Source organism: Cherax quadricarinatus, chromosome 32 (assembly GCF_038502225.1).
Source record: "Cherax quadricarinatus isolate ZL_2023a chromosome 32, ASM3850222v1, whole genome shotgun sequence".
Classification (NCBI taxonomy): domain Eukaryota; kingdom Metazoa; phylum Arthropoda; class Malacostraca; order Decapoda; family Parastacidae; genus Cherax; species Cherax quadricarinatus.
Genome location: NC_091323.1, coordinates 125077 through 145076, shown reverse-complemented (window position 1 = coordinate 145076; position 20000 = coordinate 125077). Strand labels below are relative to the sequence as shown.

At 39.4% G+C, this 20000-nt stretch overlaps 1 protein-coding gene across 1 annotated transcript in view; it reads left to right on the top strand.

Moving 5' to 3' along the window:
* LOC128690338 (uncharacterized) overlaps positions 1-18563 on the top strand; it is a 58968-nt gene extending 40405 nt beyond the window's left edge. The window contains exons 4-5 of the mRNA XM_070090723.1: positions 16898-17135; positions 18074-18563. Coding sequence (XP_069946824.1) covers positions 16898-17135; positions 18074-18153 — 318 coding nt within the window. The 3' untranslated portion in view covers positions 18154-18563. The remainder of the gene's footprint in view (positions 1-16897; positions 17136-18073) is intronic.
* Positions 18564-20000: the final 1437 nt, after the last annotated feature.

Genomic DNA, 20000 nt, shown 5'->3' with positions numbered 1-20000 from the left:
AGGACCAGGTGATAAGGCTGAGGAAAGAAGGTGGAGAACTCACAAGAAACGATCAAGAGGTATGTGAGGAGCTCAACACGAGATTTATGGAAGTATTTACAGTAGGGACAGGAAGGACTCTGGGGGGACAGACCAGATGGGGACACCAGCAAGGAATACACCAACAAGTGTTGGACGACATACATACAGACGAGGAGGAGGTGAAGAAACTGCTAAGGGACATCGATACCTCAAAGGCAATGGGACCGGACATCTCCCCATGGGTCCTTAGAGAGGGAGCAGATATGTTGTGCGTGCCACTTACCACAATCTTCAACACGTCCCTGGAAACTGGGCAACTACCTGAGGTATGGAAGACGGCAAATGTAGTTCCCATTTTTAAAAAAGGAGACAGAAAAGAGGCACTAAACTATAGACCTGTGTCATTGACGTGTATAGTATGCAAAGTTATGGAGAAGATTATCAGGAGGAGAGTGGTGGAGCACCTGGAAAGGAACAAGAGTATAAATGCCAACCAGCACGGATTCATGGAAGGCAAATCCTGTGTCACAAACTTTCTGGAGTTTTATGATAAAATAACAGAAGTAAGACACGAGAGAGAGGGGTGAGTTGATTGTATCTTCTTGGACTGCAAGAAGGCCTTTGACACAGTTCCTCAAAAGAGATTAGTGCAGAAGCTAGAGCATCAGGCGCATATAACAGGAAGGGCACTGCAATGGATCAGAGAATACCTGACAGGGAGGCAACAACGAGTCATGGTACGTAATGATGTATCACAGTGGGCACCTGTGACGAGCGGGGTCCCACAGGGGTCGGTCCTAGGACCAGTGCTATTTTTGGTATATGTGAACGACATGATGGAAGGGTTAGACTCAGAAGTGTCCCTGTTTACAGATGATGTGAAGTTAATGAGGAGAATTAAATCAAATGAGGACCAGGCAGGACTTCAAAGAGACCTGGACAGACTGTACACCTGGTCCAGCAAATGGCTTCTCGAATTTAATCCTGCCAAATGCAAAGTCATGAAGATAGGGGAAGGGCACAGAAGACCACAGACAGAGTATAGGCTAGGTGGCCAAAGACTGCAAACCTCACTCAAGGAGAAAGATCTTGGGGTGAGTATAACACCGAGCATGTCTCCGGAAGGACACATCAATCAGATAACTGCTGCAGCATATGGGCGCCTGGCAAACCTGAGAATAGCATTCCGATACCTTAGTAAGGAATCGTTCAAGACACTGTACACCGTGTATGTCAGGCCCATACTGGAGTATGCAGCACCTGTTTGGAACCCGCACTTGATAAAGCACATCAAGAAACTAGAGAAAGTACAAAGGTTTGCGACAAGGTTAGTTCCAGAGCTAAGGGGAATGTCCTATGAAGAAAGATTAAGGGAAATCGGCCTGACGACACTGGAGGACAGGAGGGTCAGGGGAGACATGATAACGACATATAAAATACTGCGTGGAATAGACAAGGTGGACAAAGACAGGATGTTCCAGGGAGGGGAAACAGAAACAAGAGGTCACAATTGGAAGTTGAAGACACAAATGATTCAGAGAGATATTAGGAAGTATTTCTTCAGTCATAGAGTTGTCAGGCAGTGGAATAGCCTAGAAAATGACGTAGTGGAGGCAGGAACCATACACAGTTTTAAGACGAGGTTTGATAAAGCTCATGGAGCGGGGAGAGAGAGGGCCCAGTAGCAACCGGTGAAGAGGCGGGGCCAGGAGCTAAGACTCGACCCCTACAACCACAAATAGGTGAGTACAAATAGGTGAGTACACACACATACACACACACATATACACACACACACACACACACACACACACACACACACACACACACACACACACACACACACACACACACACACACACACACCAATTTGGAACCCACACCTAGCCAAGCATGTAAAGAAACTAGAGAAAGTGCAAAGGTTTGCAACAAGACTAGCCTTAGAGCTAAGAGGTATGTCCTACGAGGAGAGGTTAAGGGAAATCAACCTGACGACACTGGAGGACAGGAGAGATAGGGGGGACATGATAACGACATACAAAATACTGAGAGGAATTGACAAGGTGGACAAAGACAGGATGTTCCAGAGATTGGACACAGTAACAAGGGGACACAGTTGGAAGTTGAAGACACAGATGAATCACAGGGATGTTAGGAAGTATTTCTTCAGCCACAGAGTAGTCAGTAAGTGGAATAGTTTGGGAAGTGATGTAGTGGAGGCAGGATCCATACATAGCTTTAAGCAGAGGTATGATAAAGCTCACGGCTCAGGGAGAGTGACCTAGTAGCGATCAGTGAAGAGGCGGGGCCAGGAGCTCGGACTCGACCCCCGCAACCTCAACTAGGTGAGTACAACTAGGTGAGTACACACACACACATACACACACATACACACACACACATACACACACACACACACACACACACATACACACACACACACACACACACACACACACACACACACACACACACACACACACATACACACACACACACACAAAAAAAAAAAAAAAAAAAAAAAAAAGAAAAAAGATACCTTATTTCTGTCAAAAGAATATTTTTCGCAGTTCTTTGAAAAATAAAAAAAAATCACATTTTAGTTTATTTGGCTCACAGACGAATTTTTGCTTGAGAAAAAATAATTTTGATTCATAAAAGTTGGGTAATCCTGGATATTAACTCTCGAGGGTAAATAATTTTCTACTTGATTTCTCTCTTTCCTAACTCTTGTCATTATGTATTTCTAGCTGGTGCTCCATGCATCGTTCTAATATATATAATATTCAGATCAATTGACATGATTCACACTGTCGTGAATCATAATGGCGGCTTTGAAGGGAGTTAAGGTAAATCACGCCACAGATACCATGGTATGGGATCCGGCTGTAAGAACCTGTGGACCATGCTAGCATCAATATTTTTTATATAAATATACCTTGCTGGATGAATCTTATTAAGGCTATCTGGCCGAGGGGTTGTCGCACTGGTCTGAGAGTTTTAGGATCATCATCTCATACGAGTTCTAGACCCACTCGTTCTGTGATATTTTTGAGGTGGTCGTGTTATGATGATCATTACTGAGTACCAACAATTTTGGGGGGAGAATTCCTCCCACTTAAAACAGTAGCTCATAAAAATTTAAGTAACTTAAATTTATATATAGTGGCACCTTGATGTGCCACTGAGAGTACTCAGGAGTGCCAAAGAGCACTTAGGAGTACCACCGACAAAATTAACAAAATTAATGCTCTGAGAGGTAAATTAAAAATTTAGCCTGCCAAAGTGAAGCAAGGAATCGTGGATATGTTCCCCACATATTGTGCAGCAACATGTGATAACATTCTTATCCAAACTTATGTACTGAAGACAATGACTAGTTGCGAAACCAATGAATTGCATCAGTATCAAGCACGTAATGTGGGCAGTCTGAAAATAATGCATAAGGAACTGATTCTGGACGAATTATGGACAGAGATTAAAAATTAATATTCTTAAACTGCGAGAATAAAGTGTGGTAGTTCTCAAGCAATTTTTCATATCTTAGCTGTGTGTGTGTTGAGATTTTCTGTGCTCACAAACATAAATTAACAAGAAGAAATTTTACAATCAGTCGAGGAAGGAGGGAATATCTGTCTAATATTCCACCTAATATCATAAGAATCAGCTAAACACAGACAACCCAAATATTTCGCGAATTAAAAATTGCAGGAGACAAGTTAGTTTCTGTATTTCTTTAATGTTTTTTATGTTTATGGACGGCAGCAGGATAAAATATGTGATTTGAGGACACCACTGGAAAAGAAGTTGAAAACCCCTGAATTGACACTTTAAAAGATTTCTCGCTCATTTTCTCCTAGTAGCTGAACATGAAGGATTACCTAGCAACAGTTCCTACCTTGAGACTCTTTATATTACCAATGTACTGAGACTTGCATCTCGTACACTTTCATTGCAATACAATAGACTATGGTAGGCAATCAGTGAGTGTTTCCTTGAACTTAAAACAACTCTGTAAAGTACAAACATTGCTATGGATAATGAGAGGATAATATTATTAATAGAATCCTATAACCTGCTGCTAATGTAGTAAAATGTAATTTCCAAAAAAATGTTAGGTCAACATAAATGATCCCAAGATCCTGTAGCTACCGCTACAGGATCTTTGGATGACATTAAATGATCCTGCAGCTTCAGTAGAAAAAGTAATTTGTTGAGGTACCATTTACTACAAATTATAATTACAATACTAGAATCCGGTTAACTAAATTGCTAAGAACTTTTAGCCACTTTTACCTTGAGTTACGTTTATTTCTGCTGTGGTATATTAGTATACATTATGAATAAACGACAACTTAACCAAACGTAACATAACCTAACCTTAACCAGAAAATTTCTGCAATGCGTATGCGAGGAAGTTAAGTGAGAGGGTTGATGTGTGTGTTTGGGCGATTAATTGGAGAAGCATCCTATACATCGAAGTCATGAACACCCAGAGTACAGCGTTTAGGAACATCGCTAAACAAACAAGGATACTCAGTATCATGTGTTTAATGTTATGGTGCCCCGCGGCCTGGTGGCTAAAGCTTTAGCTTCACACGGCGAGGGTTTTGGTTCGATTCCCGGCGAGGGTAGAAACATTGGGCGTGTTTCTTTACACCGATTGTATGTGTTCACCCATCAGTACAATGGGTACCTGGGTGTTAGTTGAACTAATTTGCCATAAATGCTCAGCATAACAAGAGGCTTTCTATATAGTAGTATGTCACTGATGTCAGCTATGGTCTGTATACCTTGTACATGTAGTAAAAATAAGATGTTATTATCAACATAAAGGTTACCGAGAAAATTATCGAACGATTCTAGTTTTGCAGAATTGTCTAAATACATCTCTATACCTCTAGAGACGTCAAGTATGTAGAAGAATGGTTCAGAGAACCGACAAGTTGATAAATTAGACACATGTGCAACATTTGGGTATCTTTAATGAGGAAACGTTTCGCTACACAGTGGCTTCATCAGTCCATACAAAGGACTGATGATGCCTATACTCTGGGCCTGACCTACTTCCACATTCGTCAGATGTGATACCCCCTACGACTGCTGCACCTCTCCTGCCTACAGTGTATAAGCCACATATGCTGTATTCTTTTCAAGATTAACGGACTGATCAAATCGACTGAAGGCTGAGGGACTGGTTATCTCAAACTTCTCCTGTTCTTCACCATTCTCCTTTGTATGGACTGATGAAGGAAGTCACTGTGCGGCGAAACGTTTCCCCATTAAAGATACCCAAATGTTGCACATGTGTCTAATTTATCAGACGTCATTTAGACTGAAGTGTTCTTCCTCTGTCCTAGGAAGTACAGTAACAGTGTACCTGGAGTTTACCTGGAGAGAGTTCTGGGGGCCCCCGCGGCCCGGTCTGTGACCAGGCAGAGAACTAGCATAGTAAGCCTTGAGCTGGTTAACATGGTACACATAATTTGATTTGATTTTCTCTTGCCATGTGTGTATCAATTTACGTAACTAAGCTTTTTCACTACTTTCAGGGAACCATCATACCTGGCTTGTAGAACATGACCTGGTACTAATTTCTGAGCCTTCATCTTACCACCTGCTTTAAAAGGATCGAGAGACAATATGCTTCTCATATTGTTTCATCCTATCCTGGGCAGCAACTAGGTTTTTTTTTGTCGACAGCTCTCCAGCAGTTTTCAAATGCTGTTGCATATGACGTCCTCAATGATGGATTTGATTTTCTTATCCACACGTCTTTCAACACAGCTAGACGTCCACGTACCTGGTGGCCGAATATTAATTCACACCGACTAACGCCTCAACTTACCTATTCACTTTCCCTAACAGTGAACAGAAGAAAAGATATGAATTCATCCCAGTCTTTAGAAAAATGTTCAAAATAAACCCTCATCATACACTTCATCGTCTGATGAAATCTTTCTAGTGCACCTTGCGGGTGATAGCTGGTAGAATGTACAGACCTTATTCCTAAGAGAGATAAAGCCTCGCGAAAGATCTTAGAAGTAGAGTTGCATTCCTCGGATCAATGCGGCGTAAGCTGTCAGTGGCCCTATAAACCCCAAAAACAACAGTTGGATCCCTGATCCGACTGAATATATCCTGGCAATCCAACTTAAGAAAAATAGAGACAATTTCTCTCATTTTAGTCCACGTGAAGTGTTTCGCTAGTTTAACTAGTAGCTTCCTAACACTCAAATGTCCTTCTAAAGGACTCTTGTGAGGAAAACCAATAGCTTGTTCACGAAATGTTACTGATAAGATTACATGATGCTTCACTGTGTTGGAAACACTGTCAGCTATTAACTTACAAGTACTTTCCTCCATAAGTACACCGTTAATTTTTTTTTTCAACAAGTCGGCCGTCTCCTCCCGAGGCAGGGTGACCCAAAGAGAAAGAAAATCCCCAAGAAGAAAATACTTTCATCATTCAACACTTTCACCTCACTCACACATAATCACTGTTTTTGCAGAGGTGCCCAGGATACAACAGTTTAGAAGTATATACGTATAAAAATACACAATATATCTCTTCAAACTGCCAATATCCCAAACCCCTCCTTTAGAGTGCAGGCATTGTACTTCCCATTTTCAGGACTCAAGTCCGGTTATATAAAATAACCGGTTTCCCTGAACCCCTTCACTAAATATTACCCTGCTCACACTCCAACAGATCGTCAGGTCCCAAATACCATTTGTCTCCATTCACTCCTATCTAACACGCTCACGAACGCTTGCTGGAAGTCCAAACCCCTCGCCCACAACACCTAGTTTACCCCCTCCCTCCAACCTTTTCGAGGATGACCCGTACCCTGCCTTCCTTCCCCTACAGATTTATACGCTCTCCATGTCATTCTACTTTGATCCATTCTGTCTAAATGACCAAACCACCTCAACAACCCCTCTTCAGCCCTCTGACTAATACTTTCATTAACTCCACACTTTCTCCTAATTTCCACACTCCGAATTTTCTGCATAATATTTACACCACACATTGCTCTTAGACAGGACATCTCCACTGCCTCCAACCGCCTCCTCGCTGCAGCATTTTCAACCCAAGCTTCACACCCATATAAGAGTGTTGGTACTACTATACTTTCATACATTCCCTTCTTTGCCTCCATAGACAACATTTTATGCCTCCACATATACCTCAATACACCACTTATCTTTTTTCCTTCATCAGTTTTATGATTAACCTCATCCTTCCTAAATCCATCCGCTGACACGTCAACTCCCAAATATCTGAAAACATTCACTTCTTCCATACTCCTCCTCTCCAATTTGATATCAAATTTTCCTTTATCTAAATCATTTGATACTCTCATCACCTTACTCTTTTCTATGTTCACTTTAAACTTTCTACCTTTACACACATTCCCAAATTCGTCCACTAACCTTTGCAATTTTTCTTTAGAATCACCCATAAGCACAGTATCATCAGCAGAACGTATCTGTGTCACTTCCCATTTTGTATTTAATTCCCCACAATTTAATCCCATCCCTCTCCCGTACACCTTAGCATTTACTTCTTTTACAACCCCATCTATAAATATATTAAACAACCATGGTGACACTACACATCACTAAGACCTACTTTTACTGGGAAGTAGTCTCCCTCTCTTCTACACACCCTAACCTGAGCCTCACTATCCTCATAAAAACTCTTAACAGCATTTAGTAACTTACCACCTATTCCATATACTTGCAACATCTGCCACATTGCTCCCCTATCCACTCTATCATATGCCTTTACTAAATCTATAAATGCAATAAAAACTTCGCTACCTTTATCTAAATACTGTTCACATATATGCTTCAATGTAAACACTTGATCTACACATCCCCTACCCACTCTAAAACCTCCTTGCTCATCTGCAATCCTACATTCTGTCTTACCTCTAATTCTTTCAATAATAACCCTAATGTACACTTTTCCTGGTATACTCAGTAAACTTATTCCTCTATAATTTTTACAATCTCTTTTGTCCCCTTCTCTTTATATAAAGGGACTATACATGCTCTCCGCCAATCCCTAGGTACCTTCCCCTCTTTTATACTTTTATTAAACAAAAATACCAACCACTCCAACACTATGTCTCCCCCTGCTTTTAACATTTCTGTCATGATCCCGTCAGTTCCAGCTGCTTTACCCTCTTTCATTCTACATAATGCCTCACGCACCTCCCCCACACTCACATCCTGCTCTTCTTCACTCCTAAAAGATGGTATACCTCCCTGGCCAGTGCATGAAATTACCACTTCCCTTTCTTCGTCGACATTTAAAAGTTCCACAAAATATTCTCGCCATCTACCCAAATCATCCATCTCCCCATCTACTAACTCCCCTACTCTGTTTTTAACTGATAAATCCATTTGTCCCCTAGGTTTTCTTAACTTGTTTAACTCACTCCAAATTTTTTTCTTATTTTCATTAAAAATTTTTGACAGTACCTCTCCCACTCTATCATCCGCTCTTCTTTTGCACTCTCTCACCACTCTCTTCACCTTTCTTTTACTCTCCATATACTTTACTCTTTTTATAACACTCCTGCTTTGTAAATACCTCTCATAAGCTACCTTTTTCTCTTTTATCACACCCTTTACTTCATCATTCCACCAATCACTCCTCTTTCCTCCTGCACCCACCCTCCTATAACCACAAACTTCTGCCCCACATTCTAATACAGCATTTTTAAAACTATTCCAACCCTTATGAACCTCCCTCCCCCACTACTCATACCTGCACCAGCCCACCTTTCTGCCAATAGTTGCTTATATTTCACCCGAACTTCCTCGTCTCTTAGTTTATCCACTCTCACCTCCCTCTTACTTGTTGTTGTAATTTTCCTCTTATCCCATCTACCTCTTACTCTAACTGTAGCTACAACTAGATAATGATCCGATATATCAGTTGCCCCTTTATAAACATGTACATCCTGGAGCCTACCCATCAACCTTTTATCCACCAATACATAATCTAACAAACTTTCATTACGTGCTACATCATACCTTGTATATTTATTTATCCTCTTTTTCATAAAATATGTATTACTTATTACCAAACCTCTTTCTACACATAGCTCAATTAAAGGCTCCCCATTTTCATTTACCCCTGGCACCCCAAATTTACCTACTACTCCCTCCACAACATTTTTACCCACTTTAGCATTAAAATCTCCAACCATAAGTACTCTCACACTTGGTTCAAAACTCCCCACGCAATTACTCAACATTTCCCAAAATCTCTCTCTCTCCTTTATACTTCTCTCTTCCCCAGGTGCATATACGCTTACTATAACCCATTTCTCACATCCAACCTTTATTTTACTCCACATAATCCTTGAATTAATACATATATAGTCCCTCTTGTCCTGCCATAGCTTATCCTTCAACATTATTGCTACTCCTTCTTTAGCTCTAACTCTATTTGAAACCCCTGACCTAATCCCATTTATTCCTCTCCACTGAAACTCTCCCACCCCCTTCAGCTTTGTTTCACTTAAAGCCAGGACATCCAGCTTCTTCTCATTCATAACATCCACAATCATCTCTTTATCTTAGCACAACATCCACGCACATTCAGACTTCCCGCTTTGACAATTTTCTTCTTCTTAATCTTTTAGTAATTATTACAGGAAAATGGGTTACTAGCCCATTGTTAATATAATAGTAACATAATATAATATAATAATATAATAATAATATATTATATAATATAATAATAATAATATATTATATAATATAATATATTATAATAATAAAATAGTAACAGTAATTGAGATCCTTCACTTCATTCTCAGTTACTGCTATATCTTTCAGTCTTTACAGAGACTGGTCAACAAACTGATCCTTGATCCTCATTAGTGAGAACAAAAATGTCATAGGTATCCTAAGTTCACTAGTACGGGGAGTCATATCGAGACCTAAATTATCATCATAGTCTAACTCAACTGGTAGCAAGGATAGTTGCTGAATATTTGACATAGATCAATTGCACTGAAAGGAAATAAATCAGGCTTTTCTCTACAAGTTTCAACTAGATAATTATCATCAGTGGTATTATCAGTGACAAATGGTTCTTCGTGTAATATTAGCTGAAAAAGTTTTTCAAAAACGTTGCAATTTGAGGTCTTGCACCACCTCTCAAAAGCAATTTTTTTCTTCACTTATGAATCTGACACTGCAACATACGAAATGCACGCTGATAGCTCAGTGATTACACTTTAACATAATTAATATACTTGTTTCATAGCAATCATTAATATACTTGTAAAAGGGCAAGGCAAGTTTGAACTCGGCCTGTCAATGCTGTGTGCAATAATACTGTCCTGCATTTGAGTGGCTAATTCATTACACGTACCTGGTTCTCCAAAACATCAGTGTCTACGTCACTTTCAAAGTACTTAGGAACCATGGAGACTGTTTTTTTTTCACGTTAAAAGTGTCCTGAATAGCGTTACAAGGATGATCAGATCAAGTAGTATGGTGTTAGCTTTCAAATTGAACAGTTTCTCTTTGGAATTTTTCATTCAATTTTCTCTGGGCCTATGTGCAATCTGCAATTGTATTAGTCGTTCCATCCTCTCAAACTGATCACCAGTAGGCACTGGAGGAGTAGGGAAATTAGCAAATCTGTCTGGACGTTCATTAGGATGGGCAATAAGTCCAACCATTCCTAGAGCTTCTAGATCAGCTCTAGGATTCAGGTATACAATCTGTAGTACGAATATGATGCTGAATCACATTCTTTGATACGCTCTGTGATTATGTTCCATTTACGCAAGAATACGTGAGCGAAAACGGAGTTAAACTGGGCTCAGATACTTCTGCTTTTAGCTCTCTAATTTTCTAAATCAGTCAAGGACATTTTATTAAATAGTGACACAGGCTGCTCTAAGACTCTGATCTCTTATTGCTCTGACAATTTTGGCAGTGTAATTTCTATATTTCACACGAAGATATTTAGCTATCTGCCAACACGATTGAAATTTTAATGTACTTATCTTCGACAAAGTATCAATTGTTTCACATGTACAGAGATTACGAATAATATACACCAAGATGGGAAGTACAGTGTCTACACTCTGAAGGAGGGGTGTTAATGTTGCAGTTTTATAACTGTAGTGTAAAGCACCCTTCTGGCAAGACAGTGATGGAGTGAATGATGATGAAAGTTTTTCTTTTTCGGGCCACCCTGCCTTGGTGGGAATCGGCCAGTGTGTTAATAAAAACATAATAATAAAAATAGAATACACCAAGAGAGTGATTATAGGAATCTATGATCCTAGTAAAATATTACTTTACCATTTAGAAAGGATTGATTGTCTAAAAGCCAGAGCTCATTAACAGAATCTCCATTTACTTGGATTAAGAGAACTGGAATGGTCTTTATGTACAAGCCCGAACCCTAACTCCTCAGATCAAGAAATTACTCAAAAGTGTGACTATAGTGTCACTAGAAAGTCAAAATAGACAATATTTCCAACACCTTTGATAAAAAATCCCTGATCCCATTGTTACAAAATGCGACATCTATTAAGTGGAGATATCTCAGAGAATAATAGATCAACTTATTGATCCCCCTCTATTATGTAGCGTGTTTAAAAGTTTGTTAGTGTCTATTCTAGTCCAGTTACTCCCTAAAATTATATGGCTTCTCAATATCGCTTTTAGATTGCAACTAAATAAATAGAAATCAACTAAATAAAAGTTTAGATCTTAATAACAAAGGTGTTTAGGTGGTAATAATTACAGTAAATGTAGCTAGAATAATTAAAGAGATAAGCGCCTACACAGCTCTTGGAATATACTTATATATCATAGTTATTCTGTACATAAAATATTATGTGCCATATGTAAATTTGACAAGATACTGCATTACTATTAATATTTAGCATCTGGTACGTTGCTATAATATGTAATCATAAGTACAATAGTAGAAGTAGTAGTGTGTGTGTGTGAGTGTGTGTGTGTGTGTGTGTGTGTGTGTGTGTGTGTGTGTGTGTGTGCGTGCGTGTGTGTGTGTGTGTGTGTGTGTGTGTGTGTGTGTGTGTGTGTGTGTGTGTGTGAGTGTGTGTGTGTGTGTGTGTGTGTGTGTGTGTGTGTGTGTGCGTGTGTGTGTGTGCGTGTGTGTGTGCGTGTGTAATATGTGTGTGTGTGTGTTTGTGTGTGCGAGTGTAATATGTGTGTGTGTGTGTGTGTGTGTGTGTGTGTGTGCGTGTGTGTGTGTAAATGCTCAGTATGACTCAGTAAGACTTAGAGTTAAACAACTTGTTTGATCCATATGGCGACTCAGTCACCAAACAGTAATAATGCAGGAAGCACCAGATTATTATAATCATGGGGGAGAGCTAAACCCGTAGGATTATACAGCGCATTGGAGGAGGATGGAAGATATTCAAGCTTAATTCAGGGAACTGTATCACAGAACCAATTACCTAGATCAAGAGCCCCCTCACCAGCGACAAGGAACCTCCTGTGAGGGGTGGAAGCACTAGAGAACACAACAGCATCAGGGAAGGAATCAGGGAGAACACACCGACCTTAACTGGAGAGATTCAGCAGATTCTCCCGAAAAGACTAAACTCCCTTATTACTGAAACCAAGTTCAGCAGTTCCAGTCTCCCGACTACGACTGTGAGTAGATGCCAGAACAAATGAAGTTTGAGAGTTGAACTCGATACCAGATATGTGATTCATATATCTGTGAATTAAGTAGCACTTTTATGAGATGCAATGTCCTAGCACACCATCGGAAACATTACCAAAAACAGTGTAAATAATAATAGACAGAGTAGACATGGAGGTATTTCCACCACTAAGACCAGATAGAGAGAGAGAGAGAGAGAGAGAGAGAGAGAGAGAGAGAGAGAGATCAGCAGGGCCTGCAGGTAACTCATAATATACAATGTAAAATTTTAATTGTAGCTATTAATAAAAACGTCAGCGATGTAAAATTATATGAAAAAGCAATATATACAATGTATTTACGGAGTCCTTTCTCTTAGGTAGCAATACACTGGGAAAATGTTTGTTCACCATTTGTTTTTACGCACAAGTGGTAAGACAAGCCAGCACTATATAATGCGCAACCCTGTAGCAATACACTCAACTTATAAACAACTGTAACCAGTAGTGCGCAAACAACGTAAACTCGCAGCTTAAGGACGTAACCAGTAGTGCGCAAACAACGTAAACTCGCAGCTTAAGGACGTAACCAGTAGTGCGCAAACAACGTAAACTCGCAGCTTAAGGACGTAACCAGTAGTGCGCAAACAACGTAAACTCGCAGCTTAAGGACGTAACCAGTAGTGCGCAAACAACGTAAACTCGCAGCTTAAGGACGTAACCAGTAGTGCGCAAACAACGTAAACTCGCAGCTTAAGGACGCAGCTCAAATGCTGTACAGAGGCTACAATGGTTTTATTAATTATTAATACTACTATATGTTTTAATTGTTCTCACTGATCTTATCAATTCCTTAACGAACGTATCTGTTGCAATTGTTCAGCTAGAGTAAAAAAAAAATGTGAGTGTTATTTGAGTGATGCGAATTGTTTGCTTATGAGAGAAAATACCTAACTTTCAAAACTCCATTTTTGTGTTCATGAATAAATAAATATATCCCCAAATAATGTTACTGAATATTGTAGACAAAGCTAATGGCTTCATGCCGATTAAAAAAATAAATTATGAATGAACAGCTGAAAGACATTTAGGATTAACTGTTCTGAATTCACTTCAGGGTAAAAAATATATCATTAGAACAAATGTACAATACTAGCAAGATGATGGACGAGACACCTGAGCAGTAGCTGGGTGTCCTTATTCAGATGTTTCGAGAGATGCAGCAGTTGAACGAGTGGCCAAATATGGGCGAGGATAACTAATGGAAGTAGGCTGTGCCCATAAATTGCTTCATTGATTTATCAATGGAACTAAAGATATTATTAAGAATCCATGGTGTTGGTATGTCACAAAATATTAGAAAAAAGATGCAATACCAACAAGTTGATGAATAAGACTGATGTGCAGCACCTGGGTATCTTACAGACATCCCTTCAAGGGAGGTTCCTTGACGATGGTGAGGGGCTCTTGATCCAGGGAATTAGATCTGTGCTCCAGCTCCCTGAATTAAGCTTCAATATTTCCATTCCCTCAACAGGTGCTGTATAATCCTACTAGTTTAGCGCTTCCCCATTACAACAATTCATAGGTTTCACCTGAGTATCAGATTTTATCAATATGACTGAGAATATCCTCTACCACTCAAGCACCTTATAGGTCCTAGCTAACTGTAACTAGTGGCCCGTGGCCTGGTGGCAAAGGCTCTCGTTCCACACGCTGAGGGTCCAGGTTAGATTCCCGGCAAGGGTAAAAAACCATTGGGCGTGTTTTCTTTCACCGGTTATCCATGTTCACCCATCAGTAAATGGGTACCTGGGTGTTAATCGACTGGTGTGGGTCGCATCCTGTGACAAAACTGACCTACTTTGCCCGGAATACTATGGTCAGTATACCTTGTTCATGTACTTGTAGAAATAATAATAATAATAATAATAATAATAATAATAATAATAATAATAATAATAATAATAATAATAATAATAATAATTATTATTATTATTATTATTATCCATACTTATATGTCTTCAACGGCTGCATCTCTACTTCTTTCACAGACTCTAGTGTAAAAGGCCTTATATTTATGCCTCTGTACTAAATTAATAAATCCCGCAATGGGCGAAACGTCTTTCAATAGAGCTAACCAGGTGTGGCATTTGTCTTATTCAACAAAGCAAAAGTTTCCTCCAGTAAATTAATTTTGCAACTCTTACGTCTATGTTACAAAAAACGCGATTCTAAAAGCTTAGAGATCTCCAGTGAATACTAGAAAGGACTGCCCTTCTAGCATCCAGCCTGCTACTGGGTTTTCGTAACAAGTAGTCAGTATCCTTGTCCAATTATCCATTAGAATTCAATAAGAGTTATTAGTGCTTCGGGATTACAACTGGTAGGCTACTAACTAGAGAAATTAAAATTTAATAAATTTATTAATAGTTAAGTTGTCTAGGCGTATATCAAATTAAATTAAATCAATATCAACAAAATAAGAATAATCACTCCTCTCGTGTACAGTATTATTGTGCTGATAGCACATATCACATTTATGTCTTAAGTACCGTCTGGTACATGAACATTTAATAATACAATATACAAATAAGTTTGTGTGTATGTGTGTAAGTGCTCTAAGTAATTCACTATTTCTCACGACTCGACTAGACTTAAACAAGTGACTGACAAAGTCCTCTAATAAACTAACTTCTTGATCAACTGGCAATCAGAACAGTCTGCTTGAACAATAAAAAGAATGCTAAGCCCAATAGCAATATAACAAGCAACTACGACACAATCAGGAACAATGAGATAATATAAAGACAGCTAGTAGGGACCATCAGCAGATCCTCCACAAAAGTCACAAAACTTACTACTGAATCTAAGTTCAGCATAAGAAAATCCCCGACTGTGACAGTACACAGATACCAGTACAAATTAGGTCAGAAGCTACAGCTCAGGACCTGAGTTGCTTAGAGTGTCTATGCGACACACAACCTCAGTACAATGTCGAAAATCACTAAGTCTATACAATGTTCGGTGAACAGAGTCTCCAGAGCTAACAACAATAATAAGAAAGAGACGATCTTCCAACAAGGGCCAATAAGGGAAATTTAGGCTCGTCTTGCCTAGAATACGTCCAACTACCAAGCGAGTCTAGACCAGACTGAATACTTCAGGTGAGGTGAGAACACCCCCCCCCCTCTATCACGTGAGAGCTCCGTGGACAGTTGCTGCCCAGCAACAACGAGAAGCCGGCAAAGTAACGAGCCACCAGCGATAATTACAGTAGTTAGACAATCAAGACTTGAACTATGAGCACATAATATGTTACATCCTACCTAACAAAAGTAACTAAGACAAATAATAATATAAAGTCATATATTTACGATTTATCTATTATCGCAAATATAAGCAATATAAAATTATATGAAAAGATAATATACATTATATACATATACATCATATACATTGTAACCCATTCAAGGGTTGCAACAGTCTACAACTGATATTCGTATATATCAATATAAAGCTATTTAGCTTATCTGCTTCTTTAATTGACTTCTGTTAGTAAATCATAATTATTCCTCAAAATCACAGTAAATTTTTAATTTCTAGCAATACTTCTGAAGTGTTTCGTCTTCATGGATTGCATCGTAATATTTGTATGACTAGTTATTCTTAATATTTTTTTTATTTGCAAATCATATTATTGATTTTAATGACATTTACACCATTCCTTTTGCAATTAAAACACATTATCACATATTGGTTTTACACAAGTACGATTATAAACAGAATTCAGAAATGTGGTGAAGGCTATTGCAAAATAAATTATTCTCTCTCTCTCTCTCTCTCTCTCTCTCTCTCTCTCTCTCTCTCTCTCTCTTGACTTTCAGTAATAGTGACACATTAAGTTACACATGACGCTCATAAGGGATTCACTCTCATCATAGTTTGAGAAAAATCGCAACTAGGTAGAAATACACCATCTTAAGATATTATACAAAACTCTTTGCTTATAAAGATACATTACGTTACCTCACATTATATCAAGTTAATTATTTGAATTTTGTTCCCTGGAATGGTTCATCAGTCCTCTTCGCTTTCTTGAGACTTAATTGATGAAACAATTATGCTCTCTTGCTCCCATTTTTATCCTCTGTTTACCCTGTTTACCCTTCCACTCTCTCACTACTCCAACTCCTTTTTTGCCTAGGCGGACCCGAGCTGGCTTATACCCTACCCGCCCCTGGAAGATCCAGAGACGGGTCTGGAAACTGCGATCCTTGGTCTGCGCTTCCCTCTAGGACCCAGACTACTGCGCGGGGACAGCGTCTCCGTCAACTGCACAGCTTCAATCTTCAACCTCTACTCTAAGAGTACCGAGGCATTAGTCTCTGTCAACGTTCCATTCCATGCGTCCATCATGGAAGGCCGAGCTGCCGCCGGCCAAGGTGAGTGGTGGCATGAATGTGCTAGGTGGTGGCATGAAGGTAGTGGGTAGGACGAACGTGACTGGTAATAGGATGATCGTGGTGGGTAATACGATGGACGTGGTGGGTAGTAGGATGGCCGTATGTGAATGGACCGGATGAAGTAGGGTGGGCTGGACAAGATGTGTGGAAGGCTGGAGGATGGTGGACTGGATGAGGTGGATGGTGGGCAGAACGATGTTTGGAGTGGGGGTGGATGGACGAAGTAAGGGTAGGCTGGATGAAATACGGGAGAACTGTTTCAAGGGGGCAGGCTGGACAATGTAAAAAGGTGGGTTGGATTCATACGTTGGACTGGCCATGTGAGAGGGATAGACTATGTGTAAGTGGAGCTAGTTGGGGTGATAGTGGAAGCTGAGAACTCGAATATGTGTGCATATGGGTTGTAGAAGATGGCTTGTGTGTTTGAATTGGTAGATGGTAGGCTGCACGAAAAAAGGCGTGTAATCACTGTCAGGCTTAGTACTTCCCTCCATTCCGCCCTAGGCCTGGTGCTGCCATCTAGTAGGTCTAGTTCTACATAGAGCTGGGCTAACAAGACCCTCAATTTTTTCTCTCGCTAGGCCCTCGGCCTGGCGTGGACTAACACCAACCAACTCTTGTGTACCATATACACCTAATAAACCTAGCACTAGCCTCATAAGACTATTAATATTATTCAACTAGATATCTTTTGCATATAGGTAGTGGGCTGGATGAGACAGGTGGCGGGCTAGTCAAGGTGGGTTGTGAGAAGGTGGGTTAGACGAGGTGAGTGGTGAGTTGGATGAGGTACCGAAATGGACTGGACGAGATGGGTGGTAGGTTGGACATTGTGAGTGTTTTGTTAGGCAGGATATGTAATGTATTTTATTGGATGTGCTCAAAGGGAAATAGCAACTTTTCATTCCCTATTCCAGGATGTCCAGCAGGAGTGTCCAGCGTCATAATCGTCGTAGTCGTGATGTCGTCAAGAGTCTTACTGGTCCTGAGCCACTGAGACATCCTACCACGCAGCTCACGTCTTCACTCTGGAAGACTGAGTCACTGTTATCTACCACCACACAGTTTATAGCCACACCGTGGAAGACGTGGGATATTGAAGGATCCTACATGCAGTTAACATGCTCGGTCAGAGTAGAGCTGAGTCATTATTAATTTATTCCACTATGCAGTTCAAATATTTCTCCTGGAAGCGCTGAGTCACTTGAAGCTCTAACAAGCAGTTCATATTCTCGCTCAGGAAGACAACAGAGATTTGACCATGGAATTCATATCTTCGCAGTGGTAGACTCTAATGACAGATACAAACCTCTTATCAGCACACGGATGCTATTCTAACAGGTAGTTGGTTGTTGGAACTGCATGAGCACGCTCACTTTCTTTTACGAGCCTAGGACTCAAACTAATGTGAAGATGTTTGTGTGTGTGTGTGTGTGTGTGTGTGTGTGTGTGTGTGTGTGTGTGTGTGTGTGTGTGTGTTTGTTTGTTGAAGACATGAGAAATTAACAAGAATTCTTGTGTATATATAAATGTTTGCTTCACAGATGATGAACAGAATCGTTATTTATATTTTTTTAAGCTTCTGCCTATTTCAAATTTGAATCCGAAATATGTTGAATGTGTAAATTATTATTATAATACAAAAGAATCGCTAAGCCACAAGGGCTATACAGCGCTGCTGAATGTGTAAAAATATACATATACTGACAAACATTCAAAACTTTTAATATAGGTGTTACATATATATTTTTAATCTATTTTTTTTTCATTAAATATCCCCCCCCCAAAAAAAAAAGTCATTATATTTTGCCTAATTTTTTTTAAATTCTGTTTAAGCAGTACTTTAATATTACCAAAAAAAAAATATTAGTGTTAATATAATATCAATTATATTTTACGTAGTGTCTGCAAATGTTCTCAAAGTGAAAAAGATGACAAGATATCAAAAGCTCTTATACGGTGCATCCTGATGTAAAAATCTATATCACTACAATATTATAAAAAAATCTAAACAGTAGGCCTAGTCATATTTTTACTTAAAACCTCTACCCACTTTTGATACTATGAGTTTTATGTATGATATACAATGACTGTTGTATTTTCTCCTTACCGCTCGTGTGCGTGTTTGCAGTTAGAAAATATGTATAAAGAATATGCGTGTTTACAGTTAGAAAATATGTATAAAGAATATGCGTGTTTACAGTTAGAAAATATGTATAAAGAATATGCGTGTTTGCAGTTAGAAAATATGTATAAAGAATATGCGTGTTTACAGTTAGAAAATATGTATAAAGAATATGCGTGTTTGCAGTTAGAAAATATGTATAAAGAATATGCGTGTTTACAGTTAGAAAATATGTATAAAGAATATGCGTGTTTGCAGTTAGAAAATATGTATAAAGAATGTGTGTATTTACGATTATAAAATACGTATAAAGAATTTGCAACGATGTCTTGAGGCACACTTTCCTTAATGGCTGACAGTGAGTATAATGTGAGTATACTATGCCTGTTCAGCATATTACTGAGCTTTCTCTGGCGTAGACTTTATCTTATAAATTCGGTGTTCCCGTATGTAATCTCCAAAGCAGTCAATCACAACGGGATCAATCCCGTGACTCTGGGTCACCATAAATGCTGTCGTGGAGCTTGTGGTTTGTACCTAGCGGCAGGTGGGCTCTTCCTGGGAGAAGGGTGCCACTCTTCCTGGAAGGTGCTTGCCTCATTAATTAAGAATACATTTATTTCGGCATTAATGGTGGGGTATTTCCCCTTTCGTCTAAATTTGGTCACTCTCCTGGCTGATGACATACAACTTTTCATGGACACGAACGGAGGATCTTG